The 16,437-nt window shown below is 38.4% G+C and overlaps 2 protein-coding genes across 3 annotated transcripts; both read right to left on the reverse strand.

The window, feature by feature from the left end:
- Positions 1 to 5,351: 5,351 nt before the first annotated feature.
- On the reverse strand, positions 5,352 to 8,836 carry atf4a (activating transcription factor 4a). The gene is made up of 4 exons (XM_015017995.1): positions 8,653 to 8,836; positions 7,000 to 7,176; positions 6,497 to 6,793; positions 5,352 to 6,418 (listed from the first exon to the last, which is right to left on the reverse strand). The coding sequence occupies exons 2-4, from the start codon at positions 7,046 to 7,048 to the stop codon at positions 5,490 to 5,492; spliced, it is 1,275 nt and encodes a 424-aa protein (XP_014873481.1). The 5' UTR covers positions 7,049 to 7,176; positions 8,653 to 8,836; the 3' UTR covers positions 5,352 to 5,489.
- Positions 8,837 to 10,049: 1,213 nt separating this feature from the next.
- LOC106936799 (apolipoprotein L3-like) lies at positions 10,050 to 15,968 on the reverse strand. Of its 2 annotated transcripts, none has more exons than XM_015018015.1 (9): positions 15,805 to 15,968; positions 13,389 to 13,451; positions 13,160 to 13,264; positions 12,849 to 12,932; positions 12,727 to 12,760; positions 12,076 to 12,127; positions 11,431 to 11,560; positions 11,104 to 11,292; positions 10,050 to 10,730 (listed from the first exon to the last, which is right to left on the reverse strand). In XM_015018015.1, exons 1-9 carry the CDS (start codon positions 15,811 to 15,813, stop codon positions 10,308 to 10,310), a joined length of 1,089 nt encoding a protein of 362 aa, XP_014873501.1. In that variant the 5' UTR covers positions 15,814 to 15,968; the 3' UTR covers positions 10,050 to 10,307. The 2 variants fall into 2 exon arrangements, with proteins under 2 accessions (XP_014873501.1, XP_014873492.1); XM_015018006.1 differs by having other exon boundaries at positions 13,389 to 13,457.
- Between the last annotated feature and the right edge of the window lie 469 nt (positions 15,969 to 16,437).

Below are 16,437 nucleotides of genomic sequence, written 5' to 3' on the forward strand. Positions count from 1 at the left end.
CTTTCTATTATCATATTTCCAGCTCAGCACCAAATTCAGATTATTTGCCAGTGTCTTCACAGAAAGACTTCAATCAAATGTGCTGTCCCACTTTGGAGGAGTAAATCTGTCTTCCTAATCCCGCAGCCCATGACCTCAGTAATGAGCTGAGCCGCTCAGGTTTCCTCTGTGGACGATGTCAGCCGAAGACGAGGCTGATTCACCCGGCTAAGCAGGAGAGAGGGCGACTCAGCCAAACCTAAAAATGTAGCCAAAATGTAGGAGTTTCAATGGCTGCTGTATTCATACTTCTTGAAATGTTTCGAATGCTGCAGTTTTATTACAACCAGAATAGGAGAATTGTATTTTCTTGGTGTCTGTACACAAAAATGCACAATTCACATGCATTATGTTCTACAAACTTTTGGCTATGAACGTCGCATTACAAACCACTCTAAAGTCACACATTTTTGACCAAGTTCAAGGCAATGATACTGACTTCCTGGTCTTAAAGGTCACAGATGAATTCCGGTTCATTTCTGGTAAAGCTAAAAACAGAAGGAAGAAGTGGGCTACAGAGCAAAATGAAGAAATATTTTAAGGAGTTGCATAATACAAACGTTGTCTGATTAAAGGTGAAAATTCTTATCAACAGCCACTTCGCTTTTTCCTCTATTAGCAAGTTTCTGTTTCTCGGGTTGTTTCATTTACTGGTATGAGGCAAAGGTGTTAGGAAGGGGAAAAAAAAACTTTTTCCTGTTGCAGTGCACAGGAGATGATACAGTAACACTGATCCCCTGAGACTGCAGGGAAAAAACAGATTCTGACAGAGAAGATGTTAACTTTGATGAGAAATAAAAACTTTATTCATTACAAAAATAAAATCGAGAGGAACAGATATAAAAACGGCTTTGGAAAGTCCAACCACCCTGTTAATTTGATGGTAGGCAGTTGCTTCAGGCAGAACTGCTATGGATTTGATCACATCCTGGTTTTTAGGTGATTTTTGATTGTTTGGAGGAAGAACAAGATCACACAGGGAACCTTTACCTGAAATAAAGCTGCTATTGTCATACAGTGCAATCTGAATTATTGCTATAAAGAATACAAAATTACATTATGATTAAAACTGTATTATCTACTGAAATGCTTTATTTCTGGTAAAACATATCTTTAACAAGGCTTACTTTAATGGTCTTTGGGAACTGGACATGTTTGGTAGTCAGATATTAATCACTGTGAGCTTTTCTCAGCAACACAACCAACTTTATTTACAGTAAACTGTGTGAACCGAAGCCTCAACCTGCCTTGTAGGCAGAGAAAGCTCTGAGGTCTAAGTCATTCCTTTCATGTAGTATTCCCTAAAACTGTGTAACATAAAAAACCCCATAGATTAAGGAATTTATTATTAGAATATTAATTCAAAGTAAAGGTAGAATTTTTTTAAGAACTAAAGGCTATGTTTTCAAATGCATTGACCGAACCACATTTTAGCAATAAAGCAGTTTAAAGTGCTTTACCTCATAAAAATATAATGCAGTCACTAATAACAGTTCTTATGCGATATCATGAAATCCTGAGACAGCAAAGGATAATATATTTTTTGACCAAGCTATAAAAAAACTAAAGATTTTCATTTACTTTTGAGCAGACACTTAGACACAGAGGACCGTAATGCAAAGCAATTTCACATAAATCATCTTAGGATCACTTATTAAAAATGCCTCATTATTTTTTTTGCCATATTCAACATAATCCCGGATAAGCCCCCACTTATATCTATTTGGGGGAACTGTGTATTGTGAAACAAGCAATAGACATTGCAGTTTGTCAAATGTGATGATCAAAATCATCAATACACATCTAATATGTTGATCAATGTCACAGTTACTGTCATCAAAGGCAACTCTGAACCGGTGTGTTTTTAGACTTCATTTAAAGGAACTCAGTGTTTCAGTTGAGTTCACAGTTTTCTTGAAGTTTGTCCCCTAAAAATATGTGCAGAATAAAAAAAAGTGATTATGATTGGGTTACATTCCTTTTAATGAAAAAAACCATTTTCTATATTTCATTCTCAAATTATCTAAACTTGTAGCTGAAGCCATGAAGCACTATCCAGCTGCCTCAGTTGCATTTCAAATCAGTCAGAAATAGACATGTTAAAATCCAGAGGGTGTCACTGCCCTACAGTAGACGAGCTACAAATAGCTCCCCCATTCTGGCTGTGCAAATGCCAAAAACTTGCTTGAGTTTCGACTGATCATCTGAATGAGGAACTGCGAAGGGATTCAGTTGACTTTTAATGTCATGGTTGTTGGTGCCAAATGTGCTGGTCAGTTAATTTTAGGAGAATCTTGAAGCAGATGGGCAGATGGGAATCTTGAAGACAAATTAGAAGAACCTGTCCTTTTTGGGTTAACAAATTTTACCACCTCAACCTTCTTCCTCTCAAAGTAAACCATTATTGCCAATAAAGAAAAATGATTTACAGCTACAGAATGTCACATCACAATGGCATCAAGAATAAAAACATTTAGATTACTAGGTCAATGCTTAATTTCCACAGTTTAGAAAATGTAGGTCATTTTAAGTTTCAAGGTGTGCAAATTCGGCATAATTTGCACAAGGTTACCTTTTTTATCTCCCTTCTTTTTTAAAATTAACACGTGCGTGAATGTAAATGTGCAGGCACATGACCAGCTGAAACTGCTTTCATTGTTTTTATGTAGAGGAATGTGCAAGAACAAGAGTAACCTGTATTTCTTTTCTTCTTGTAATCATGTGTTGACTGTAACAGGGCAGGAAATGTCTTTGAAAAATCTTAAATGCCGACACTTCCTGGAAGGTTGCAGGACAACTGGACACTTCCAAATCTTTGTACGATCTCAGTGAAACAGTTTCAAAGCTTATCTCATAATAACTAAATACTCATCATTAGGTGGAGATTTAAAGAGCATTTTGTTTGCTTTTTACACAAAACTAGCTCTCGTCCTCAGAGGAAGATATCTTATGTTACTAGAGCTGGTGTTAGGGCAGACTGTCCATAGTCAGCATAGATCTGTGTCGGGTTATTTCAGCTAAAAGTGGGTAACACATCGTTCAGGGTAGGGTGTCCTAATTTTTAGCTAGAATTGACATTTTGTTGACATAATTTGTGTAATGAGTACAAGGTTAGCTTTGTTCTTTAAATAGAATTACATGGATTTCTTTTCCAGAATTTTTTTTTCAAATATCAGTTGAATATTTCTTTTGATTGAATGTATTAACATTTAATTTTTTTAATGATTATATGTATATCAGATATTTTTTGTGACTGTGGTGCTTATTTGTGTCTTCTGAAGAGGACCAGGTTGCTGTTGCTGACAAACACACCGAGGAGAAGTTTATGGTGTAGTTGTGTGCTTAAAGGAGTTTAGTGCCAAGATTAAATTTACACAGCTGCTTTGGAGAAGTCAGCAAACTGAGCTGTATTTAAAGCAAATATTTCATTCTCCAACACAAGGGGAATATTGTAATCATATCCAGAAAAAATAAGAGATGTCAGACATTTGAAACGCTGTTTGTTGTACTGCTTTCTGCAGCTGCGTTTCGTATTTGATCAACAGTTTTGTTGTCAACAGGTGAAATGCGACCTGGCGTGTCTGCCTGTCGCAGTCGGGTGCTGACGCATCCCCTACTGTCTGTTTCCTGTCCCCAATACTGTGGGGCCATAATGTGACAGTCTGGTTCCAGAATGACAAGTTCTGCCATCTAAGTCTGCTTCCTCCCAGCTGTTTCGCTTCTCGTTTCACGACAGAGATGTACTTTTAGCACAAGGTGTGAACATGAGACCCTTCCCCCGTATGTTGCAATCCGAGTGCATCTTGCATTTTACAATTTTTGCAATTCAAAGTAAATTTTTGCAGCAATTCAGATGACGTTTGAAGATGTATTTAATGTGGAGTAACTATTTGGAAGTTTTAAATTCCTTTTAGCGCATTTAGTACATTTTTGCCTGAACAATTTTGTGTTTCTTATGGAGTCGATTGGGTCGCTTTGTTGAACGGATGATTGAAGTTTGTAGAAACAAAACATACTGGTGTCGCAATTTAACTGTTAGATGTTACCACTCACCACTAAGCGGTTAGGGGCTGGCAAAACAGACAGGAAGTTTTTCATTGGTGCAATCCATCAATGTGTCTTTCCTTTCAGATGTGACACTATTAAGAATTAAATAAACAGCCATTTGGTTTAAGACTTGTTCACTGTTATTTATGCTTTACACCACAGGAGTATAACAGAAATGGCTGCAACACAAACGTACTCTAAAATTTAACCAGTCTTTTTATATGCATCATCAGATATTCCTATATCGGTTCTTTTATCTGTGCCGTCTTCTCAAATCCCCAGTCGATCATGGAAGATGGCTGCTAGTGTGCCAGGTTCTGCTGGGATCTCATCAACGATCAACCGAAATATGACTGAAAAGAAATCACATTTAAGTGCCTTGAGATGACATCTGTTGTAAATAGGTGCTTCAAAATCTCAATTAGTGATTTCATAGAGTACAAACATTATAAATCTTCCATGTTCAATGTTGTCAAGAAGTATTTTAGGTAGGAAATAATCCTTAACAAAATCAAATGTTCCTGAAACTGCTGCTGTACATTTATTTATATATATATATATATACACACACACACTGAATTTTTAAATATATCAACACTGTCTAATCATGTTTTATGACTAACACTCAAGGGTGGAGTCTGACTCAAATGTATTACCAATGATACTGAAAGGAGGCAGAACATCATGTTTAGTATCGGTAGATCTTTATTAGGAAACAACCCGAAAGCAATGCGTTTTACAAGCCGACCATGTGCATCAAGTCAGGAAACTACAGCAGATATCAAGATTTATCTACCATTAAATAGAGTCACAAATCCACAACCAAGTGATGGGGAGAAAAAAAAAAAAGACTATTTACACAAATTCTTGTTGACATTTGACCAACCGTTTGAAAATTATTAGGCCCCTTTCTGGACTGGAAGCTGTCAAGAGGAAGATGAAACTGGGGGGTTATAGCAGGTTAAAAAGAACTGCAACGTCAAGGTGGAAGGAAGATCATACTTTGCAGAAAAATCACTTGCTACTCTTGGATCTGGTTGACAACTGAGCTACTTTTGATTCCCGTTGTGCATCCCTAGTCTACAAAATAAACGCAGAAGCTGCCCGTTTGTACAGGTGGTGATGTAAAGTCACAGTTCAAACAGGGGGCTGAGAGACTAGCATGTACAGATGCTTCACCTAACTACCCCCCAGCCCCCTGTTCCTAGCTAATCTTATTAACTTCCATACTCTTCTCAAACTCTAACATTCCCTGTCAGGAATCCGTTTCAGCACCTTCACACACCAACCTCTAATTTCCTAACACTACAAAATAGTTTACTTCGCTAAAGCGCGCGAACATGGAAGCAGAAACTAAAGACACCTCGACTCTTTACTGTGGAGATTGGGCCATATCCTGGTGTCTAGGCGACTGAGGCGGTCTTCCCGCGGTGGTGTTTGCGGACTTCCTCCATCAGGTCCTTGAGGTACTGAATCTCTCGGCTGATGGACTCCGCCTTCTCTTTCAGCTCGTCGTTTCTCTTCTCCAGGTCTTCCAGTTCCGAGCTGAGCTGCTCCTGCTCAACCCTCTTCTTCTGCCGGTAGCGAGTGGCGGCCGTCTTGTTCTGCTCCATCTTTTTCAATTTCTTTTCCACCACCTTGGGTGCACCAGACACTGATTTGATTTTGGGGGTTTTGGGGGAGGGAGGCTCTGGTTTGCAGTAGGGTTTGGTTCTGGAGGAACCAGCGACAGGGGAGTTCGGGGGGGATGGGCGACGTGGGGGCGACCCGGCTGCCGACTCTATGCCGGAGTCGCTTTCGGAGTCGCTCGACTGAGCGGTGCTAGGGGACAAATTGGGGAGAGCATCTTTGTTTGACAGAACCACTACGAAGTGAGAGGTGGGAAGAGAGAGCACAATTGGACTGGTGGTCTGGAGGATTTCACTGGGGTTTGAGATGATGGCAGTGGCGACAGATGGGGACATTTTCTCAACATCCAAGACGTCAACTTCACTCCCCAGCTCCAACGTGTAGGCCGGAGAGGCGGGGGATGACGAAACGTGTGGGGATGAAGGCTCGGACTTCAGGACACGTTCCTGACCTAGAACCACCTCGTCTTCAGAAACAGGAGGGACTTCCGGAAGTGGTGAGGGGACGTCTGGTTCTGGGCTGATGTGCAGGGATGAGACGGTTTTGTCAAAGGAATCTAGATCCATGTGGGAATCAAGTGAGGCAAGGAGATCATCAGGGGAGCTTGGCGACTCGGTTGAGCAAGAGCCAATTAGAGATTCCAAGTCAAAGTCGCTCAAGTCGATCTTTTCTGACATCCACTCCATGTCGCCCAAATCGTCATCTGTTGACAAAAAGATTGCTAGATTTGGTAAAGCTTCAATGAAAAAAGCATTTCAGACATTTTTAAGCAACCATTTACCTCTGCTGTCACCTGCTCCGTGGCCACTGAGCAGATCGCTGGCTCCCAGCAGGGACAGCAGCTCGGCTTCAGGCTTGATGGGATGAGAGAGGGGAGGGGATGGAGGAGGGGAAGCGGAGGAGAACGGGGAGAATGACATTGTCTGATAAGGAGAAGTGGAGGATGCGTAGGAAGAAGAGAAAGAGAGGGAGGGCGAAGCAGGCGCCTTCACCTCGAAAGAGGAGGAAGGAGAAAAAGCTTCTTCTTCATCTTGGTCCAGAAGGGGCCCCATGGGGTCAGCCATCAAAAACGAGGACCCTGTGGACAAGCAGTTACCATGAGACTCAAATCTACCAATGAATAACCTCTAATTATATATATAAAAAACACAAACTTCTCCCTGCAAAGATTCCAAATTGAGATGCAAGATGAATGATTTTGCAAAACCTCTGACTCAATAGCCTATACTCAATATTCTGTATTGGAAATAAAGCGTCAGCGACATCTGCCACCCAAACACGGACCTAAGTACAGGGCCTCCATGTCCTCCAAGGCTAGCTGGGAGAGCGTCATGGCTGCTGCTGGTCGGTAATGGTCTCAAAAGGGTTTGGGGAAACAAACGGGATTCTGACGTCAGCAAGTCGAGGGGTTCGGTACTGCTGTCGAGGGCAGCAAAGCTGAGGGTGGTTGCTGAGAGAGACCTGGGGGAAAAGCATTGGGTCATGGTTAATAGAAATGTAAAATATATTCCTACAATTAAAAACTTATTGATTTCAATTAAAAAAAACAACAATCACATGATCTTAATGGAATAAATGGCATACAACTCTTCCATATGCCAGTCGGTACACCGGCTCCCATTCTAAATGTAATTTTTTTTATATCAATAATGTTACTAGCTTTTACTTGATGAATTTAATATGGGACATTTTACAAGACAAACAAGTTCACTGATCAACCCTTTATTGCACAGAGGCAGACTAACGTTTTGACATACACTTTTCTTTAGAGTTAAAGTAAAAACTTCTTAAGGGCTTGTAATTATATTACACGCATAGACCTCATATTTTATTGATGTGAGAATAATTTATGTGCTGTAAATCAATTAATAGCACAACAAAGTAAATCAGATTAAATCTTTGACATTCCCAAAATTGCACAATACCCAATCCCGATTCTTATGTGTGTATATAGAAAAACATATTGTTTATTCTTTGGGATAAAAAAAATAAACTAGCATATACATGGTCTGATGTCAGAAATTTTGTGAATATTTATTGTAGTAAGTACTTGTGCCAAAAATGACATTCATGAAAATAAATGGAAAATTGTTGACATAGAATATTTGTATTGAAATCTACAAGAGGGAATTTTTGTCCAAGAAACAAGTGGAACACAAATTGAAGGAAATTAATAACTATGAAGCATAGTGCTACATGATTTGCAACAATTCAGGTTTGGCCAGTGTCTGCGCTGAAACCAATTCAACATTTTCACTTCCTTGAATGAAGCTACTAAGCTCTTCTAACGATACAAATTCTCGGAATGTAGTAACATTTTGGCTACATCTCTGCAGTTGGGGTGGAGGCCAGTTCCAGCTAATTACGCCTAAAGCTTCAATGCGTGTTTGATAAGAAACGCCCCGCCCTCCACCGGGGAAAAACGTTTCCTAATTTGGTCATGCATTGGGCGACAGGTTCCGCCCTCTTGAATGAGTCACAGCTAAGATGTGGGAGGATGACCGCCATTTTCACAACCATGCCATCTGTGCATGGCGGTCGAACCAGATGAAAAAAAGGCCCGCGCCATTTTGGCCACGCCACGTTGACAGTGTCTAATGTATACAAACACGACAACTGTTTAAATATGCAGGTGTATTACAGCAGTTATAACACTTCTTTAAATGATAAAAACTATTTTATGAACTTCCATTTAAGTTAGGCGACATGCGCCCTACGTTTGGTTAAATAGTCATCATAAACTGCCGCCAGCTGGTCAGCCGCAGCCGGCACGCTGAAATTTGACACCAAACCACTAAATTCTTATAATTTAAAATATTTCGTGTCATCGATAAAACTTCAAAACGCGAGGCTACGTAGCAAAGACAACAATGGGAGACATAAAACTGCCTGTTCTAAAAGCCTCACAATGTGACATAATGAATCAAAAATACTTACGCCATTTTGCAAGAAATAGCCAGTGCACTTAGCCGCTGCACTGCCGAGTTTTTGCCGCTGCAAAAGTTGCTGCCGCACGCCTTTACACTGCCATTTTTGAGCTTTAGAGCTTCTGACGACTATCCCATTCAATGTGCAGTTACACAACCGAAGAACAGGCGGAGACGGCCGCACCAAGCTATAAGAGGGTCGAAGCACCTCCTCCTGTATTCTTCCGCGATTGCTATTCGTCAGAGCCGTTTGTTTTAAATAAAGCGACAGCACGAGGGGGTTCTGTTGGAGAATATTAACCAAATTTACGGGTAGCTCCGCTCACCAGGATAATGGTGTAGTTTTAAACAAACGCCTCCCTGTGAATGTCATCGACATCTGGCAGAGTTTCAAAACAGAACTATGTCAAATGTAGGTCGTGTAGGATGTAAACAGTAAATCAAGAAACAGTTTGCAGGCACTCATCCTTGGTTTTCAGCTGACACAAACATCGTGCCTTAAACCTATGTTGTTGCTAAACAGAAAATACCTTAATGGGGAACACTTGAATTTCTTTATGCATTTCTACATAATGACAAAATTATTTGTATGCATTTCTATGACGTTTTAACAGTAATCTAAAAAAAAATACACACACACACACACACACACACACACACACATATATATATATATATATATATATATATATATATATATATATATATATATATATATATATATATATAAAACATTTCATATTCTTTATTGTCTCGTTCTCGCAAGGATTAGTTTATATATGTATACTAATCCAGTTGAAGTAAAACTATTTTTATAGAGATAAATTGAACATGTTTCTCTTTCCATTCACTTCAGTCACATGTTGGATTTTGTGTTTATTTTGTTGTGTAGTTACGTTTTTGCAATTAAATTAGTAGTCTTTCTTCTGACTTCTTATTTGTAGTTTCATTCCTTATTTTAGTTAGTCTGACCTTTGCTGATCTGTGTTTGCCTTCCTGTTTTCATTCCCTTCTGTTTTTGTTTGTTTCAGTGCCTCTTTTTGTTTATTATTATTATTATTATTATTATTATAAAGTTTAGTGGTTTTCTGTTTGTGTGCGGTTTTCTAGTTTCTTCAAACAAAAACCCAACCTCACCGTCTTCAGTCCCGAAGCTTCATGATACAAAATTTAAAAATAGAATGCAATTGATGCGAGTTAATGCTGCTTCACACTCATGTACAGTAGATGGCGGTATTCACCTTGAAGTTGCTTGCCATCCGCCATCATAGAAAAGAATAAAGAAGTCGTCGTTGTCGGCAGAGCTGAAAACTGGAGGTTAAAGTGTGCCTTTAACTTACATTTAGTGTGATAGACAACAAAACCAGCCTTAACACAGACACCAAATAAGCGACACTCACAACACAGTAATGTTTCCTCCTTGACTACAGAACTTTATTAAAAAGATCAAGAGTAAAAATAACATGAAATATCAAAGAGGCCAATAGATCAAGGAAAAGTAAATACAAGCTTAATTTCTAGTATTTATAACCATTACATATAGGCTGATTAAGCATTTTAAAATATTACATGAACCTAGAAAAAAAAAAACAAGTTGAACCATAACCTTTTTCTATCTTCTACCTTTCAGAAACCGCAATTTCTGAAAGGTACATGATTTATATTTTAAATGTTCTTGAACACATCCTTTATCTTATGAAGCTCTTTCAGACCAGAATCAAGGTCTTTCACTAGTGTGCGGAGCTTCATGGCGAGCTGCGACGCAAGCTTTTTCTTCACCGTCTGTCCATCTTTGTTGAAGTAGATATCCATGCCGAGTGCGAAGCCATCCAGCAGGCCGGAAGTGTTGTTACTCTTCTCTGAATCTATGGCACTCGCTTTCCCAATAGTCAGCTGCACGGCAGACGCTGCCTCCTTTGAAACCATCTCGTTTTTGTCCACCATGACTTTGAGAACAGACACACCATGGCACTTCAGCACATCCATGCCCTCGTTAATGAACTTCAGGCATGTTAGGATTTCTTCATAAGCCTTTTTGAACTCCTGTAGGGTTCTCTCAATTTTCTTTTTGTCTTGATTTAGATTAGCCTGAAAAAACAGATGTTAGAAGTTCAGAAATTGGGTTTGTTGCACTAAAAATAATTATTTATATCTGGTAAACCTCCTCCTATTCACTTCACTTTATCAAGTAGCAAAACTGCTGCAGTTAAAAGTCATTCTAGTGGAGCATGTTCAACAACAGTAATGGAAAAGAAGCTAATGGCCACAGAAAATAATTGGAACATTGAGATTAAGGAAAAGGTTTGAGAAAATGTGAATTAGCTGAAACTATTAAATAATTTACTAATCACAATGCAACTGCAGGATTTTCTAACACTGTGGGACTTAAATGAAACCATAAACAAAGTCCTGAATAAGACTTGAGTAAGCCTGAATAAACAGGCTTAATAAACAAGGTTACCTTGTTTGCGATGGCTGCTGACGCCCCGGTGACACCGCCGGCTGCAGCCACTCCGGCCCCAACAACGGTCAGGGCCAGTGAGGCTCCAGCTGTGAAAGGGGCCAGGATCACCCCAGCGGCAGCTGCCACTCCTCCTGCTGCTGTTGATGCTCCTCCGGTGATGCCAGCGATCTTTGTTCCCCTTGAAACCTGAAAGTATAATTGTTCTCATGTGATACAGTGAACTCAGCTCAGCCAAAAGTCAACAGACTTTCACTACAACGAGAGAGAGACATCTTCTTGAACATTTACGTCTTCTTTTCATAGGATTGTATCATGTGACATTACCTTGTCCAAGTTGTCAGCGATGCTACGTAGCTCCAAGATGAGCTCTTCAAGGTTCCCATCATGTGTAGACATTAGTTGGATGTAACTCTGGATTGCTTTGTACAGATGCCCAGCTTTAACATTGATGGCCCTGGAACATTACAAGAATACCTGAGTACTTTGAACATGTTCAGTTCAGAAAGATGGAAGCTAAAACATTTGAACCATTGAAAAAAAATGACACTAGACATATAAGTTTTGAAAACTACTAAATTGGTGTGGTTTTTTTACAACCAAAACTTGTAAGTAGTTGTAAATAAAACACAGCAATTGGATGAGAACCTATACTATGTTCCATCAAATACACATCCATTGCTGGATGTGTATTTGGGGGTTCCTCTGTTCATCAATTCATCACAGAACAATACAGAAACACACCAACATGCATCCACACACTCATAGCCAAGGACAATCAACCAGTCAACCTAACAGTCATGTTGGATTGAAGCTGGAAGAAGTTGGAGTACCAGGAGAGAGAACCCACATATGAGGCTTTCCAATCTAGGCCACAAGGCAACGGCGCTACCAGCTGCTCTGTTATTTTCTATAATTTATTCTAAAAATATTCCACATATAATAGAAGATGAGATGCAATAGTCTACTTACTGTTTGTCGGATAATTCTTTAAGTTTGAGATTCTTCAAAACCTTGTCCCATGCTGCAAATTAACAAAAAACAGTTCAGCAATAAAGGCGTTTAAGTTTGCCTCTTCTGCTTTTTCTGCTTCAACAATCTGAACCTCTGTTTTTAGCTAGTAGCAAGTTGCACCTAATGGTATTTATTTATTTATTTATTTATTTCTCTTAATAATTTTAATTGGCTGAGTATTTGATTAGTTACTGAAACAAATAGATATGCTTAAATCTCCTCTATAGATTGCCTTATTTGCAAATTATTACCTGAAAGTTTTATATTTTGCCTTATTTTTATTGATAATGAGCGTGATCCTCTTTTGATCCAGTAGTATGATTCCCTACTAAACCAAAAGAACAATATAGCTGTTGGACTCATAAAAAATTTTCTATTAAGTGAACTTTGAGCAGATTACAGAAGGTTTATTTTAAATAATCGGTTTTGATATTTCCCTACGGCGAGTACGAACCAATCCCTGGGCAGTACAAAATGTCAATTGCTTTTATATCTGAAAATGTTGGATATGAAAACAGAAAACTGGCAAAACTGGTGAAGGGACAAAATGGTTGGCACCTCAACAAAATGATTTCATTTTACATCGGATTGTAAATTATTTCTACTCACGTGTCATTGGCTTGAAGGAAACAGATGAGACATCCTACAGACAGGGTTACAGCGAAACATCAATGCTCCATTTGGAGGATCTACTGAAACACTGAAGGACTGTGTTTGTTGAAAATACTCACGTGTTTTATAATTTTCCGTGTGGCCTGTTCGCTTGGTGGCTTGGTTGGGAACGGAGGACGTTGTTGGTAACAGTTGTTAAAAGTCTTGCAAAAAAGCAACAGTCTAGTTTTACAGTTGGGTCAGTTCTTGCCATTATGGTTCTTGTATTCTCACAACAAAACTTCTCACAAAGCTTCTAAACTTCTTCAGCTTAGCTCACGTATCTCTGTATGTACTTTGAAAGACTGTGTTATGGTAGCTTTCCTAAAACGTATTAATTCCACATAGTTGTTGAGTCAATAAAAATAAAAACAAAAAAGCAAACACGTACCTTGACTAGCTCTTTGACGTTCATGGTTTGCTCTTGTTCAGAGTATTGTTTCCCGACATTCGCCTGTGAGATCACCGGTGGAGGAGTGGAGTCCCCAGAACCGGTCTGTGTTGACGACACAAAAATGAACGTCACCTTGACAGTTAAAGAATTTTATCCCAAAGATTTTTAGTAATGACCCACACGACTGCATAGAAGTATGAATTTAAAGATTTCTTCTCTTTCAAACCTCAGACGGAGGAGGGTCACATCTCAGCCACTCATCATCAACGGCTCGTGTTTGAATGTGTATCTTCCTCTGAAGAGGATCAGGAGATTGCAAATGGTAAGACGTGGGCAGGCCAAGTTTATTTGTACAGTCCCAGCCATAAAATGAAGTGATTTACAGGGGGGGGGGGATAAATGGAAAAGGAAAATACAATGAAGTTAAGAAAAAAATTTAAAGAAGTCCTTAAAGGAAACATTCAAGATTGAAGAACAAATAAATGACACATCAGATAAAATAATATACTGCCCCGTATCCTTGGTACGTTACTGTAAACAAAATTCATGATTTAAATGAGACCACAGTTTCTACATATCTCACACCAGCTCTATTTAGTCCACTTTAACTGAACTCTAAATCGTTTGTCAAGAAAGCCTGGAATCCACAATCCAACTCTGGTCCGCCTAAAAGCCTAAGTCTCAGTTCTGTTGAAGTGAACTCTGGGTTTGAAATGTGAACAGCAAGCAGACCTGGAGACCACTCCAAAAACAGGAAGTGAACTATGGCGCAAAGCTTTCTGGGTAAATAAAAGCAAAACAAACTGCAAATCAAGCTAGAGGGAAAAATGGCTTGTGGTCTTTTGCCAAGGATAAAAGAGAAATCCTACAACCTCTAAAATCGGACACCACTCAATTCCTGTTTACATTTTCTGAAGAAGGAAGTTGCACTCAGTGTTGTTTTCTCCAGTGGTTTTGGTTGCAGCGCCACCACAGGCGAGGAGGGTAATCAGGTTTTGTCAAAGAGTTTGGTTTGTTTGACACAGTGCAGCATGAAAAACAACCACGCTGCAATTTTAGTCCCCAACTGAACCAAGTCTATCATCAGACCATCTGTCTACAGGGCAGTCTTATGTTTGTTTTTTTTTAATTAGTGAGAGTTCAATAAAAATACAATTACAATAATCTTAACATGCTGAAAATAAAGGTATCTACCATTATTTTTTGTTTCTGTCTCAAAACTCTGTCCTACAAATTTTTGAAACTGATTTAGCAGCAGAATACATGTGGATGTGGTTAAATCAAATAGGTGTGAGTGCAGGTGGTTTTTATTCTTAGTTAGTGTTGGTGTCTAACCTTGTATTTGTGAGGAATACTAACGTCTGTATTTTCTGCATTAGGTATTTGGCAATTCCAACCCATCCACTCTAAGATTTGATGAACAAACTTAGGGACTGAAGTAACACAGAACTGTAACGCTGTGAGTCATCATCATGTAGGAAAATGTAGTAATACTGCATATTCTGAGAAAGAGAAATCAAACCCTAAATAAATGTGCTCCAGTAATGGAGTCTTGAGGGTAGGTATTCTTTTGTAACTTTCTTCAAATTCAGAACATTTGGTCAACATCAGGGATAATCATCTTTCAAAACGTATCACTTCTAAATAACTTAAAGCAATTGAATTTTAATATGATTTAACTTCAGTCAGATAAAATGTGCACATGTCGTCTCATTAGATGTATGTAAACGTGTTTTCAAATGTAAGAGTTTGAAAAATAATTTCTCAACTTTGTTTGGCATATTTTGTGAGTCTTAAAAACAAATCTGAAACCAATATCTGGTACGGCTCATACAGTGAGATTTGCTGTTTAGCTGGTAAATCCAGATTTAATACTTTCACTTTTAGTTTTACTAAAAGCTATGCAAGAAAGATTAGAAAGTTATGTAAGATAAACAAATTATTTCACTGCCTCCATTTTTATCAGTTTTTTTCCATACACAGAAGCATATCACAAATGTCTTGATGTGAAAATATAGTGGTCTTAAAAAGTTCAGATGGTGGCTCTTAATTATTTTATTAACTGAGTTTGTATATTTTAACAGCTAATCATAAGTACTTCATGCAATATATATATTAAAAATGGAGTGGTGACAAAATCACCTTAAAAGTCTTCTTGACCTCAGAGAAGAAAGTATTGCTTTGAACATCACAATTTTTGTTAAATTGAATTTTGTGAACAATTTTTCTGGTCAGTGCAAAGTATTGGACGATTTGGTGTTGTAATGACATTTTAACACCACACACTGATTTGTGCAAGAAGTTCAAGAACCCTCCAAAAGTATAGTTTCAAAGCAAAATAATATTTTTGAACCAAATGTTTTCTGATGTAGTATGGAAATGAAAAAGAACTAATAAAATCTGCATTTTAGTTTCCCTAAAACTTAAAACGGAACTTAAAAAACTTAAAACCTAAACTTAAAAAAACCTAAAACTTAAAACCGAATCCAATCCATCTGCTAGAATTAATTATGAATTCACTACCATGCATTCATGAAAACTGAATCTGTGCTTTATTAGGTAAAACATTTCATGACTATCACTATGAGTTACGGCTTAAGCAGTTAAATTTTTTTTAAATAAATAAATAAATAGTTTCTCACCTGCTCCATGATGAAGGCTGCAGTGTCTAGCTGTTCCACTTTTAAACTGAATGTAGCTTAACTAGAATCCACTGGGTGCATTTGACGGTACTATCATGATGAGTTTGAGGAGATTAAAGGGTGTGAAAAGAAAAACAAAATGCCGGAATACGCAAGAAAAGCCTCACACAATCCTTTACCGTTGGATCAGAACTAATTTTCTGTTTGACTGCTCCTCCCTCCTCTCTAGAAAAAAAAATCACAATTTCACAGTTGCGGTGTTTACGTTCAATAAGAAATGAAATTAAAATCACACGATGAAATAAATTGCAGTCTTCTTTTACAGAAGAGTTACGGATTCAACACGTTGGAATGACAACTTTTTATGAATTGTGTGATGCTGTGAGAGCCGCGGTGGAGACAGCTGCACATTGTCCGAAAAAAAGAACAAAAAGCAAACTACAAATCATGAAGAAGACTATTTCCTGTCATCTACTTCGTGGTTTTCGCTAGTAACTGTTTGTAAGTAACTCGTGTGACGCAAAATAAAGGGTTTTGTTTGCAATATGGCAAAAAAAAAAAAAAAAAAAAAAAAAACCGCAGCCCCCGCCAAAAACCCCCTCTGAGAAAAAAAAAAAATTTTTAAAAATGGGG

The sequence above is a fragment of the Poecilia latipinna genome, unplaced genomic scaffold, assembly GCF_001443285.1.
Source record: "Poecilia latipinna isolate Pla-1442-1.1 unplaced genomic scaffold, P_latipinna-1.0 Scaffold77, whole genome shotgun sequence".
In the NCBI taxonomy this organism is placed as follows: Eukaryota; Metazoa; Chordata; class Actinopteri; order Cyprinodontiformes; family Poeciliidae; genus Poecilia; species Poecilia latipinna.

Excerpts from the sequence above, each read along its gene's own strand:
- atf4a (XM_015017995.1), bottom strand. The coding sequence starts at position 7,048 with ATGACGCTCTCCCAGCTAGCCTTGGAGGACATGGAGGCCCTGTACTTA. Across the intron at positions 6,794-6,999 it reads CATGGAGGCCCTGTACTTAG|GGTCCTCGTTTTTGATGGCT; the intron begins GTCCGTGTTTGG and ends GCTTGTCCACAG. Across the intron at positions 6,419-6,496 it reads CGGAGCAGGTGACAGCAGAG|ATGACGATTTGGGCGACATG; the intron begins GTAAATGGTTGC and ends TTTTGTCAACAG.
- LOC106936799 (XM_015018006.1), bottom strand. Across the intron at positions 12,761-12,848 it reads CACGGAAAATTATAAAACAC|GATGTCTCATCTGTTTCCTT; the intron begins GTGAGTATTTTC and ends CCCTGTCTGTAG. Across the intron at positions 12,128-12,726 it reads TTCCTTCAAGCCAATGACAC|CATGGGACAAGGTTTTGAAG; the intron begins GTGAGTAGAAAT and ends GTTAATTTGCAG.